The 10,866-nt window shown below is 41.9% G+C and overlaps 2 protein-coding genes and 1 non-coding gene across 3 annotated transcripts; 1 reads left to right on the top strand and 2 right to left on the bottom strand.

Moving 5' to 3' along the window:
• The first annotated feature begins 272 nt into the window (after positions 1-272).
• Positions 273-10,346, top strand: LOC108093940 (SH3 domain-binding protein 5 homolog). Its single transcript, XM_017194325.2, has 4 exons — positions 273-833; positions 8,225-8,287; positions 8,354-8,531; positions 8,589-10,346. The coding sequence occupies exons 1-4, from the start codon at positions 792-794 to the stop codon at positions 9,737-9,739; spliced, it is 1,434 nt and encodes a 477-aa protein (XP_017049814.1). The 5' UTR covers positions 273-791; the 3' UTR covers positions 9,740-10,346.
• On the bottom strand, positions 3,150-3,231 carry Trnal-aag. The gene has a single exon. It is a non-coding gene; the product is annotated as a tRNA-Leu (tRNA).
• LOC108093941 (SAM50-like protein CG7639) lies at positions 6,327-10,806 on the bottom strand. Its single transcript, XM_017194326.2, has 5 exons — positions 10,643-10,806; positions 7,615-8,158; positions 7,439-7,550; positions 6,821-7,379; positions 6,327-6,764 (listed from the first exon to the last, which is right to left on the bottom strand). The coding sequence occupies exons 2-5, from the start codon at positions 8,121-8,123 to the stop codon at positions 6,613-6,615; spliced, it is 1,332 nt and encodes a 443-aa protein (XP_017049815.1). The 5' UTR covers positions 8,124-8,158; positions 10,643-10,806; the 3' UTR covers positions 6,327-6,612.
• Between the last annotated feature and the right edge of the window lie 60 nt (positions 10,807-10,866).

The following is a 10,866-nucleotide window of genomic DNA, read 5'->3' as shown; positions in this document are numbered from 1 at the left end:
TCGTGCAGGTGATATTAAAAAAAAATTGAAAATAAAAAGCTTCAAAAATAGTTCTACAAATTGCATAATTTAAGCGTTTTGTTTTAAACGGTGTAATTGGAAAATTATTAATTAAAATTTGCTACTTTTAGGAAAACGGTGCACTTAACATTTTCTGTTAGACAACAGGGCCAGCGGGGGCACCAACCATCTTTCCACTAGTTGGCAACCAGTCTTCATGGAAGAAATAGTACATTTCCTTAAATTAGTAAGCAACAATATTTGCATCGATGATTTTCGGGCACTCTAAAATTTTTCACTACGTCGTTCGGACGCGTCTCCGTATTTAATTTTTAGGATAGTTTATGTTTATAGGCGAGTTAATTGAATATCTGCCCTGAGCAGAGGAGAAGGTGAAACAGCCGCCTGCCCTGCTTTGTGTGTTTGTCTTGTACTCACTTATCGTAGAGCCGCGCGTCCCTCGCTCTTTCTTTTTCTCTTTTAACTGAATTGTGAAACGTAAAACGCTAAATAGTTCATTTAATATTGCTGTTCTCGCACAACAAATCACCAGTCCAAACAGCCAGCAGCAATTTATATAATATTGGAAAAATACAGAAAAGTAAAACAAAACGCTCACACGGACTGCCAAATTGATAGGCGGAGAATGTGTGTGTGTGTGTCTATCAACGAGATCGAATAGCGAAATGCAAAAGCGTTTTTCAATTGAAAAGCGGGCGACAGGAAAGTGAAAATTAACGCGGTTTACGACGCATTTGCATTCGGAACGAATTCAGTGAAAACCAGTGAAAATGTCGAGTGCAGAAGACGGCGAACTGGATCCGCAAATTCAGGTGATTTTACTTGGCAATGTGCCTTTGTCCTTCCTAGTTTTCCCCCCTCAGTTTCTCCTTCGTTCGTACCTGGCACTGAATTGAACGGTATTTTAACGACAATAACAAACGTCAGACTGCTTTGTTTTTGTTTTTTCTGTTGGTCTCTTTTGCATTGCAACTTTGGTTGGTACAGTGCTCCCTCGAAATCCAAGGGTGGCGGCTGTTACAAATTTAAAATTCTTTTAAAAAAGGTAATGGTATTCTAAATGTAATGGTTTTTAAATTAAAGTTGGCAAAGGAATGTTATTGTTTTACATTTTAAACGACTAGTCACTCATGCCACGGTAGTTATGAGCGAGTGTTTACTTAAAAACAAAACAGTATTTTTAAAATAGGAAACAGGCGTTTTTGCATTGCATTTCGTTACTCATTTATTGCGTGAACCTTTTTTACGCTTTGTTGGTTTTTAAATACGAAAAACCAACACAGAAAATCAACACAGCGTTTAGGCAAATTGAAATTTCCTTTTTCCGACGAAACAGTTCAATATGCATTGTGAAATGCACAATACAAATGGTGCCCTGAAGAGTGTCAAGTAATCCCACGCACTTCCAAGTAATTTGGATTTTTCCGCTGCGAATTTGAACTCGGTACCTAAATAAGATTCAAGTGCAGCTTGGTTATTGCTCTTTATCTTTCGCCTCTTCTTCGTCGCTCCTCTCTTCGCTTTTTCGGGAGAGGTATGCATACAAATTTAATAAATGGAAATACCAAAGCGCACACGCAAGCCGAAGCAGCAACAAAAACAAAAGCCTTTTGTTTTTATTTTGATTCGTATTATTTTTTATTGTGTAAGTCAGACAGTACAAAGTGTCTTGAGGAGCGGTTCGTAGTTTGCATATATTAAGATTTATATGCTGCTCATTCAACTACGTAAAATAATCGCACATTCGTTTAATGGCCTTAAATGGGAAAAAAAGCAGGAGTCTGTTGGTAAAAAAAAACAGCACCCTTTGGAAAAACAAAAGAAATTTGTAATTTACGCGATGCGAATCTAATACGTATGTATTAAATTTGTTTATGCATCAGAAAATAACAATTGTATTATTTCCGTGAAAAACACTAAGAGCTAGGCGGATCAATGATTTTCCCTTGTGAATCCCCCTGGCATTCATAAGAACATCCCGCTCTAGACCTCCAATCTTATCTATTTTTAAATGCAAAACCCAGTGGGAGACGTCACACGCGGCGCAAAGTCATTAACAACATTTTGATTTCAAGTCTCACAAGACGGCATGTGACTAGATTGAAGACGTCGATAGTGTCCTAAGGTATATGCATGGGAAAATTTACTGGAGGTACTCCTGGACCTACAGACAGAACGATCGTTTTCTATAAACAATCATTAGCGTGTCTATAAACAAAGTTTGCTACGCTAAACTGTACCGAAACCGGTTTAGGAATTCTATTACCGAAAACGCAAAATATTTCGCTCTGGCTATTTTTGCCTTCTTTTTCAATGTTTTTTATGCTCGACTTCCTCTTTAGACAAGCCGACTTTGTTGTCGGACGCAAGATACTTCAATCGTCAATAATTTTTCAATGAGAGTATTATTTGCTTTTTTTCGCGCGTGCAAACTTTGTTATCTAAAAAGATTTTTTGTGTTGATGACGACAAACAATTGATTTTAAGGCGATGGCGCAAAGTCTATTTGAATAAAATCGTGTGTCTCGACAGATGTTTTTTGTTTCCTCTAAAATTCTTTTCTTTTTATTTCTAAATACAACTCACACGCGTTAGTTGGCTAAAGAATAAGTTATAAGCGTGCTTCGGGCCCGAAACTTTCTAAAACCATACGAATGCATAATTTAGCGTTACTTATCGATTATACGATAATTGCTTTAATTAAGAAACAAAAGGGAATTTGTTTTATATTCACAGAAATTATAGGAAAAAGCTTTGCAGCAATTTAAAAATAATGTTTACCTTGCCCTCCATTTGATAATGGTAATCAGATTAGCAGGGGAACTTTAGGCGCAAGTCAAATTGATAAAAATTAAAAATGACTAATGACTTTTGGATACCCGAGGCTCCATTACGTAAGCAAGGTGAGAGTACAGGTGTCGGGAAATAGAGAACTCGACGAAGGCGCCTATGAATCAGAAATTGTTAGTGAGTCAACGTTTATAATAAATGCATATCGGGTGCCCCCATAATAATATTATAAATCTTTATAATTATATTATGCGAAGTTGTTTGATATTTTAAATATAAAGTATCAAAATCATGGACTCTTAATAATTTTTTTAGCGAATAAAAAGAAAGTTACTTAGTGGCAGCGGTGGGATTCGAACCCACGCCTCCGAGGAGACTGGTGCCTTAAACCAGCGCCTTAGACCGCTCGGCCACGCTACCCGCAATTATGTCAAGTCCGTGGCGGAACGTGAATTACACTGTCACAAATAAACGGCCTTTTTGAGAAGGTTTGTTTTTTTAGTTAACGGAACGTTTTGTAACCTTTTGACGGGTGCAATCCCCCAGAGGTTCCTCAACCACCATCATCAAAATATCATTATAGTCAATGATGCAAAACAGAGTAGCGACTTTCGCGAGCGGTTACCGCACTCAATTTTCCATACAATTTCAGACTTAATGAATTAAGTTTTGCCTTTGCTTTGTTCGCTCGTCGGAATTGTTAATGACATTCAATGAATGGTGCCTATGTAGTTGAAGTAGGCAGTCATTTCCTGCTTTATCAAATCAGTAGAGATAGTATTTATTAGGAGCAATCTTATCAGTCATGAACTTAAAACTGCAATTTTTAACACATCAAAAGAGCTTGATAAAGTTTGTGCGAACCCAAATTGAGCTAAGTTGACCCTTGATCTAGATTGCCGGTCATAAAGAGAAAGTTAAGAATTTAACTTAGCATAGCAATTGAAAATAATTTGTTCAAAGTGGGTCAGCCACACGAATTTTCAACGCAGTGGTTGTCTGATTTTTTCGGCTCGCTGTCGTTCATTTGTACCAAGTTGACATAACTCTAATAAAAAATATAAAAAACCTTATGCGGTCAATTGCAATCGTCAAGCTACGTTGACTTAATTTTCGAGTCGCCTGACCTGACATTCACTCACGCATTGCTGCTGGATTTTCCTTTATATAACAATAATTTTTACCTACCGCCGAGAATTTCTCAGCAGTGCCACTTTTGTTTCTCTTATTTCTGCAAGTCGGAGGTATTTTCCATACAATTGTCGCATTATTTTAGTCCCATGACGTAGATTTCCGCCTGAGTTGAATGTCCTACGATTTCCTGCGGCGTCCTTTTTGTTGCGCAAGGCAAATCGATGTAAATTTTATGTAGGTTTCCATTACAGTTCCTTTTTGCCAAAGTCCGAAGTCCCAGGAAAGCGGGTGGTTTAGGGAGGACGGGGGAAAGCCTGTCACCAGCGGATGTAGGTCAGGTCAACCTCGTCGGCATCACGCCACCGTCGCAAAGGGCAGCTGGCGTCATTGCGGAACTGGAAAACATTCAGCGGAACTGAAGGGAGTGGCGGGAACAAAGTAGGGTTTCACTAAGTAGGGAGTAGAACATCCAGAGTGGTCGGGACAAGCTAATAAACTAATCACATGATGTCCAATAATGAGGTAGGGTGATGATGTTACAGGATGGAAAACGGGTGTCATCAATTAAGATCAAATAATTTGGTAAATTCTTTAGTTTAAGTTTATGGATATCCAGTTACTAGAAAACACGTTTAAATATAGATATTTTCTATTGTGTCTTGTTTATCTTTAAATAAATTACGAAAATAACGCCCCAGACTGACGTGTTACTAGGCAAACAGTCGTCTTCTCCGATTATCCATCCATATAAAATGTGTGGGGGTGGCGCCCTCGTGTCTGACAAATTGTTTTGGATCCTAACGAGCCGCGCTCACGTCATCTTCTCCTTGGTGTTTCTCTAGTCTAGGGACGCTCCTGGTTTTAACCTTTCGCATTTGATTGGCTTTATTCATAGTCTGTGACTCAAGTTGAGCTTCAGTCGCCCTTTGGCAACGCGGTTCTGACAAATGCAAAATGAACGTGACGCAGTCCGTCCGCACATCGCGTGATTTGGTAAGGTTTAGGCCAGGCCTCGTTCCACTCGTCTTTGACCCTGTTGAAAGCATTAAATTTAGCGAATTAAATCAATAATTGAAGGGGAGTTCCATTGGGAAAGTTATGTTTGTTGTTTTTCATATCTTCGAGCGAACAAAGCATCGTTCTGTTCAAATTATCTTAGAACATTTTGAGTAAAATATTCCGCATATTTACACAATCGCGTTACCCCAATTGCATTTCGGTTGTTTTCTCGTGAAGTTGTGCAAATATTTATTCAATTTGCGTCGCCGTTTCGTCATTTAATTTATGCACAATATTTTTTGTTTATTTGATGATAATCAAATATTTTTTTGCAAAGCCACACACAGCTGCCTTGACGGGTAAATATGTTAGCCTTTTTTCAGTATTTACGATGGACTCGCATTGTAATAAAATGTTTTTATGATATTTACTCGTATGATTGTGCGTCATTGGCGAAGAAGGGCGTATGGAGGAGCTAGAGGTGGTTATGCCGTCTAGGGCCCTTAATCACAGTAGCTGTAGGCTTACCTTTGCTTGGGGTTTTTTCTCTACTCAATTGCATTTGAAACTGTTAAAAAGTGAAGGGCAAACAAGTGAACTTTTCATTAGCCAATAGTTTCCTTAGGCAGCGAATGCAGCGAAATGCACGAAACAAGTTCCTGGGGCCGCAGAATTCCTGGAAAGTTCAAGTGTTAAAATGCTCATCTGAGCCGCCGGATGCCCAAACTGGTTTCGTTTGTTTACACGAGAAACCAGTTTGCGAGTTTTAGAGGTTCGCTCGCACTTTGCTTGGTCTTGGCTCTTAAATCAATCTCGATTACAGAGGCGACTCGAGCGTGCCCTTACCAAAGCCCCCGCCTTCATCTCTAGTTTATGTATGTCCGGGATGTGGAGAAATGTTCAACGGACACGATAAAAATCAAACTGGGACAGCCTTAATAAAAGCTGCCGTAAAAAAAGGGGCAGAAAACACGAAAAAAAATTATAATTAAAACCAGTTTTTCGACAACAATCTGCCGTGGGTCCCAAACTGAAATTCCGAAAAAACACAACCAAAAAGCCCAAACAAAAAGCTGTAACCGCATGCAGTTCACCGATCCATGAACACAAGCCCGCCGGCTGTCGCCATGTAAATGGTAAATCCGCAACCGGGAAACCTGACATTTAAAACGGCTATGAGGATTTATTTTGAAAAATTGTTTGACAAAAATAAAGGAGTTCGTTCATGCCCATCACAATAATGCAATTGTTTAGGGAATCAAATTATAAACTTTTAGAAATATGCCTCGGCAAAATCGAATCAAAATTAGAAAAGTTAGGGACTTAGAAGTAATGAATTTTGGTCATTTTTTATTAAAGACCACATCTCATTTCCCATTATCGCATGTACAAATTTCTTTTCGTTTAACCTTTTTGAATTTTTATTTAACCATCGTTTTACGTATGTACACGCCTTAGGAACTACTTAAATGATCGCTGGACTACGAATACATTTTTATAGGAAAATAAAATGCATTGACAAAGAATACGAAACAGAATCTCTAAACGCTGGAAACTAAGGACAGGGCAGCCATTTGTTGTTGATTAGATTTAGTTTGTTGGGCTGTTGTGACTCTCATGGCTTTTGCTGGGACTATATCTATGCACTGGATACGGGGGATCCAACATCTAGACGAACTCATAGCCGATGCCAAACTGGAAACCATTCAAGATCTTATCCGTAGCCTGGCGTCGCACTGGCACACAATAGTTGAGTTCGATCCGGGCCCTTTCTGCTAGTTTAACCGCCAAACCAACGCCGAATGCACTGCGCATATTTTCTGTGGAGGGAATAACAATTAAAACCAAGTTTTTTATGAATGTAATAAGTGCCAACCTGTGCTGAAATTGTTGCTGTTGCCAATGTTGTAGAAGAAATGCATTCTAAAGTGACTAGCCAGGTTTTTGAAGACTCCGGCGAAGGGAAGCGGTGCCCACAGATGGGCACCCGTGCACCAGAAAGTCTGTGCCCCAATGGGTGTCCCATCAATTACGGGTCCAGCTCCTCCAAACTTGAATCCTCTCAGGGTCAGTGGTCCGCCGCAGTAGAACAGCGAATTAATAGGCAGCTGAGTGGTGTTTTTGGTCTCTTTAACGACGCCAACACGACCGCAAAACTGTGCCACCAATCCGGCAAACAGTGGCACATTCAACTCGCCGTGGGCAGTGCTGCTGGTGTAGGCGATGTTACCGCCCAATCCGCAGTATTCGTTAACTGATTTCAGGAAAACACCGCGGGTGGGGAACACGTTGCCATCGCGATTATCATAAACCACGGAGTAGCGCACCAAAGAGGCCAATTTGGGTCCACAGTGGTCGCGAATGGCAAAGGGCACAGATTTGTTAAGCAATCCCAAGTCTCTTATGGAATTCTCGTACTGCAGCGAGTGCGTCAACTGAAACGAAGGGGTATCGTCATAGTAAGAAGATTAATACAAGAGTGTCTTTGACGTACATCTACTCCCAACATTGTGTGTGCCGAGAAGTCCACATTGTAGCCCAGGTTAGTAGTTTGAAAGGAGCTGATGTCAAATCTATCTGTTTGTCTAAAAATGCTAAAGGATAATCTGTGGAAAAAATTAACATACTGATTAATTAATGATTAAATCAAAAAGGGAAGCTCTTTCTTACTCAGGTCGATTTTCCCTAAAGCGAGTGTGGAAGAAGGGTTTCCAGAACTTCAGTTGAAGATCATTGGCCCTGGTGCTGCTGTAACTGCCCTGCAGCGAAATGCTCTCTCCTCGGCCGAAAATATTAGGGATCGTCAGCTCTGTTCGCAGGGAGCCTTCGTTCTGGCCAATCTCAGTGCCGGCAGATCCCATCATGCGCGACATTTCGTTGCCCTTAAAGGTCACCTCGTATCCCTGGGGCGTGGCATCAGCTCCACGACTGATGTCGATGTGCACGCTCACATCCTTGAAGATTCCCAGTTCATGCAGATAGGATTTAGTAGACATAGCCTCCAACATTAGATCCTGGAAGTTGTTGGCCTTAAAGAGTCCATCCGCCGCCCTCATCACATAGTCGTTGTGGGTGCGGAGCAAACCGCTGACATTGACGCGATCCACGCGGGCTGAGATCTTGGTCAGGTCGTACTTGGAGTCCTTGGGCGCAGCCCCGTCGCGAGCCGACTGAGGCATCTTGCTGGTTTCGGTGGGCAGACGTTAAGCAAATACTGAAATACAGAATGGGAAACTATTTAATGCAAAGAAACTAATCAGAAATTATCTTTTATTTACAGATTGAACTGGAGAATCTCAATAGTGCAACCGACGAGATTAACAAATTAGAAATTGAACTAGAGGTAACACAACTACTTTTCATTTCTTAAAAAACCAAACTTAAATGTATTATGTTTTCGTTTTAACAGGAGGCCAATTCGACATTTCGCATTCTGCTAAATGAGTCTACGCGCCGCCTGAAGTTGTCCTCCAAGAAGTTGGGCAACTGCATTGAAAAAGCTCGACCTTATTATGAGGCTTTGGACAAGGCACGTGAGGCTCAAATCGAATGTCAGAAGGCGGCAGTTAAGTTCCAAAGAGCTAATGGTTCGTATTAACAAAGTACGTCCTTTGGAATAGTCATAACTCGACCTTCTTGTTTAGAAATCCATGCCGCGGCTAAGGAAACGGTGGCGCTAGCCGAGCAGCGTTTCATGTCCAACTCACACGAGTGGCAGTTCGACAATGCTTGGCAGGAGATGCTCAACCATGCCACCCAAAAGGTAATGGATGCTGAGACCCAGAAAGCCGACTGTCACGCAGAACATCAGAGGCGCACCAAGCTCTTCAACACGGCCGAGCAAAAGTTACAGCAGCTGGAGGATCGCTTCCGGCGAAGCATTAACAAGTCGCGTCCGTACTTCGAGGAGAAGCAGGTTTGCCAGGATCAGCTGCAGACGCAAAAGAATCGCATCCAAGAGCTGCAGCAGCAGGTCGCGGGTGCCAAGAGCACTTACTCCACGGCGTTGCGCAATCTGGAGAGGATCAGCGAGGATATACACAGACAGAGGGGAGACTTTCCCACTCCGCCAGGACCCCGCGAGCCGGGTGTGGGAGCGGAGCTAAACTCGCCGACTTCCAGTGCCTTGCCATCGTTGCCGGACTTCCAGCTGGAGCTGGAGAAGTGCGACTATCCCTCCATAGCAGGCAGTCAGATGTCCTTGGGTGCTAAGACACCTCAAGCATCTGTCGAAACTGAAGACGAGGAGGATGCCTGCGACTACGATGAAACGGGAGCTGGAGAACTCAGAGGCGTGGTGGATGAACGGGATTTGGAGGCTCTACGCCAGAAGGTCAAGATCCTGGCAGTGCGTCCCATTGAGGGTGGCGATGGTCAGCAGCAGAATGATGTATGGGAGCATGAGCTAAAGGCCACGGTGGACAAACTGGATCACTTGATGATGCTCAAGGAAACAGCAAAGAGGCAGGAAACGAACCGCTTGAAGTCCACCGAGCAGCGACCCGATTCGCTGGGCGCCGAGGCCCTGAAACGCCACAGTGATGAGGTGGAGGTAAAGATTACTACCTGTGCCGCCGCCGCCAGCTTGCCAGTCACACCCCACCATCAGCCGAATCACCTTGCACCGCCCACGCCCATCAAGAAGCTGCAGCAGCAGTTGGCCCCCTTGCCCTCGGTGAACGTCTCCATGCGGGAGTTGCCCCTGCTGGCTAGGCTTTCTAACGAGCTCCTCGATCGCAGCAGTGCTGCCTTCGGAGGAGTGCGCAAGCAGTTACGCAGGCGCTCCCTGGAATAGTGAGCGGCTTGGGGGGCGGAGGAAACTTTCGCAGCCAGCCCCATATCAGATTTGTTTATATTAAATGAATAATGAAAATTAATTGTAAAACGTTAAACGCCGCATTTAAATGTGCACCACTCTCAATAAGTCTACACCTACATGATATAAAAAAAACAAAACCATCTATTTTCGTATAAATGTTGATTACATTCTAATCTAATGTCTCCGTACTTGTTTCTCACTGTTAATACTTTAACTATGTAAATGTTTTGTGATTCGAGAGAGCGAAAAGAAAAGGATTGATTGATATGCAAACAATAAGCAGCTTTAAGTTAATGTTTAAACCCTAAACTAATAAAACAAGCAGACTCACTAATTTAAATCAAATGGGCACATGCACTAAATAGTTTAGCCTAAAAATACCACGAAAATGTAATTTGGAATAAAAACAAGTGTCGAAATGTAACGAATTCAATTAGATAATTAAGTGAAGAACTCTCAAAGCAAAGTGGAGTGGTCCAGAGATATGGTCGGTGCCCCTAAGTAAGGGAACGAAAGAAAAGTATTTGCAACAGGATAAATAATAGTGAAACTGGAATAATAATAAAGTTGCATTAAATTTCAATGTCTGAATGGTGTTTTATTAAAGTGGGTACGCGGGGTCTAGCTCTTTTTCTAAAGTTATGTGGGAATACTTTAAATTTAGGGACTGACATTTAAAGGGGACTTTGAATGATGCAACTGCAGCCGAAATAGTGCAAAGATAATTAAGAACACAGAACTAATATGTCACAGGTTCTATAAATCTCGCAATGATGTCATTTTTGCTGCATTGAAAGCCGAATTTATTGGGAAAACAAATGTACTGTCCTCAAATTATGTAAGCCCGTCATTGTATCCAATGGCAATCAGCTGACCTACCTTTGAATAGGTACTGCCTCTGCAGGTGGGTGGGCACACACGAATTTAGGATTTAGTTTCACTTGTGTTTTAAGAACTACAAAATATATTTAACCGAGCACACAAATATTCCCAATTGCTCTCGACTGAAACGCGTGCGGCACCGAAAATCAACAAGCTTCTTCTTCTTCTCCCCCAGTGCTGACTTACTGGGTAGGAAATAGCTAGATAAGCACCCAAAATTG

This window comes from Drosophila ficusphila, unplaced genomic scaffold (assembly GCF_018152265.1).
Source record: "Drosophila ficusphila isolate 14025-0441.05 unplaced genomic scaffold, ASM1815226v1 contig_414, whole genome shotgun sequence".
Classification (NCBI taxonomy): Eukaryota; Metazoa; Arthropoda; class Insecta; order Diptera; family Drosophilidae; genus Drosophila; species Drosophila ficusphila.
Note: the sequence above shows the minus strand (reverse complement) of the source record. Positions and strands in the feature narration are given on the sequence as shown.

What these genes read in the sequence shown, in the direction of transcription:
- LOC108093941 (XM_017194326.2), bottom strand. Translation starts at nt 8,123, where the DNA reads ATGCCTCAGTCGGCTCGCGACGGGGCTGCGCCCAAGGACTCCAAGTAC. An exon ending in TTTAGGGAAAATCGACCTGA is followed by an intron (nt 7,551 to 7,614) that starts GTAAGAAAGAGC and finishes TTTTTTCCACAG; the next exon opens with ATTATCCTTTAGCATTTTTA. An exon ending in CAGCAACAATTTCAGCACAG is followed by an intron (nt 6,765 to 6,820) that starts GTTGGCACTTAT and finishes TTCCCTCCACAG; the next exon opens with AAAATATGCGCAGTGCATTC.
- LOC108093940 (XM_017194325.2), top strand. Translation starts at nt 792, where the DNA reads ATGTCGAGTGCAGAAGACGGCGAACTGGATCCGCAAATTCAG. An exon ending in AATTAGAAATTGAACTAGAG is followed by an intron (nt 8,288 to 8,353) that starts GTAACACAACTA and finishes TCGTTTTAACAG; the next exon opens with GAGGCCAATTCGACATTTCG. An exon ending in TAAGTTCCAAAGAGCTAATG is followed by an intron (nt 8,532 to 8,588) that starts GTTCGTATTAAC and finishes CTTCTTGTTTAG; the next exon opens with AAATCCATGCCGCGGCTAAG.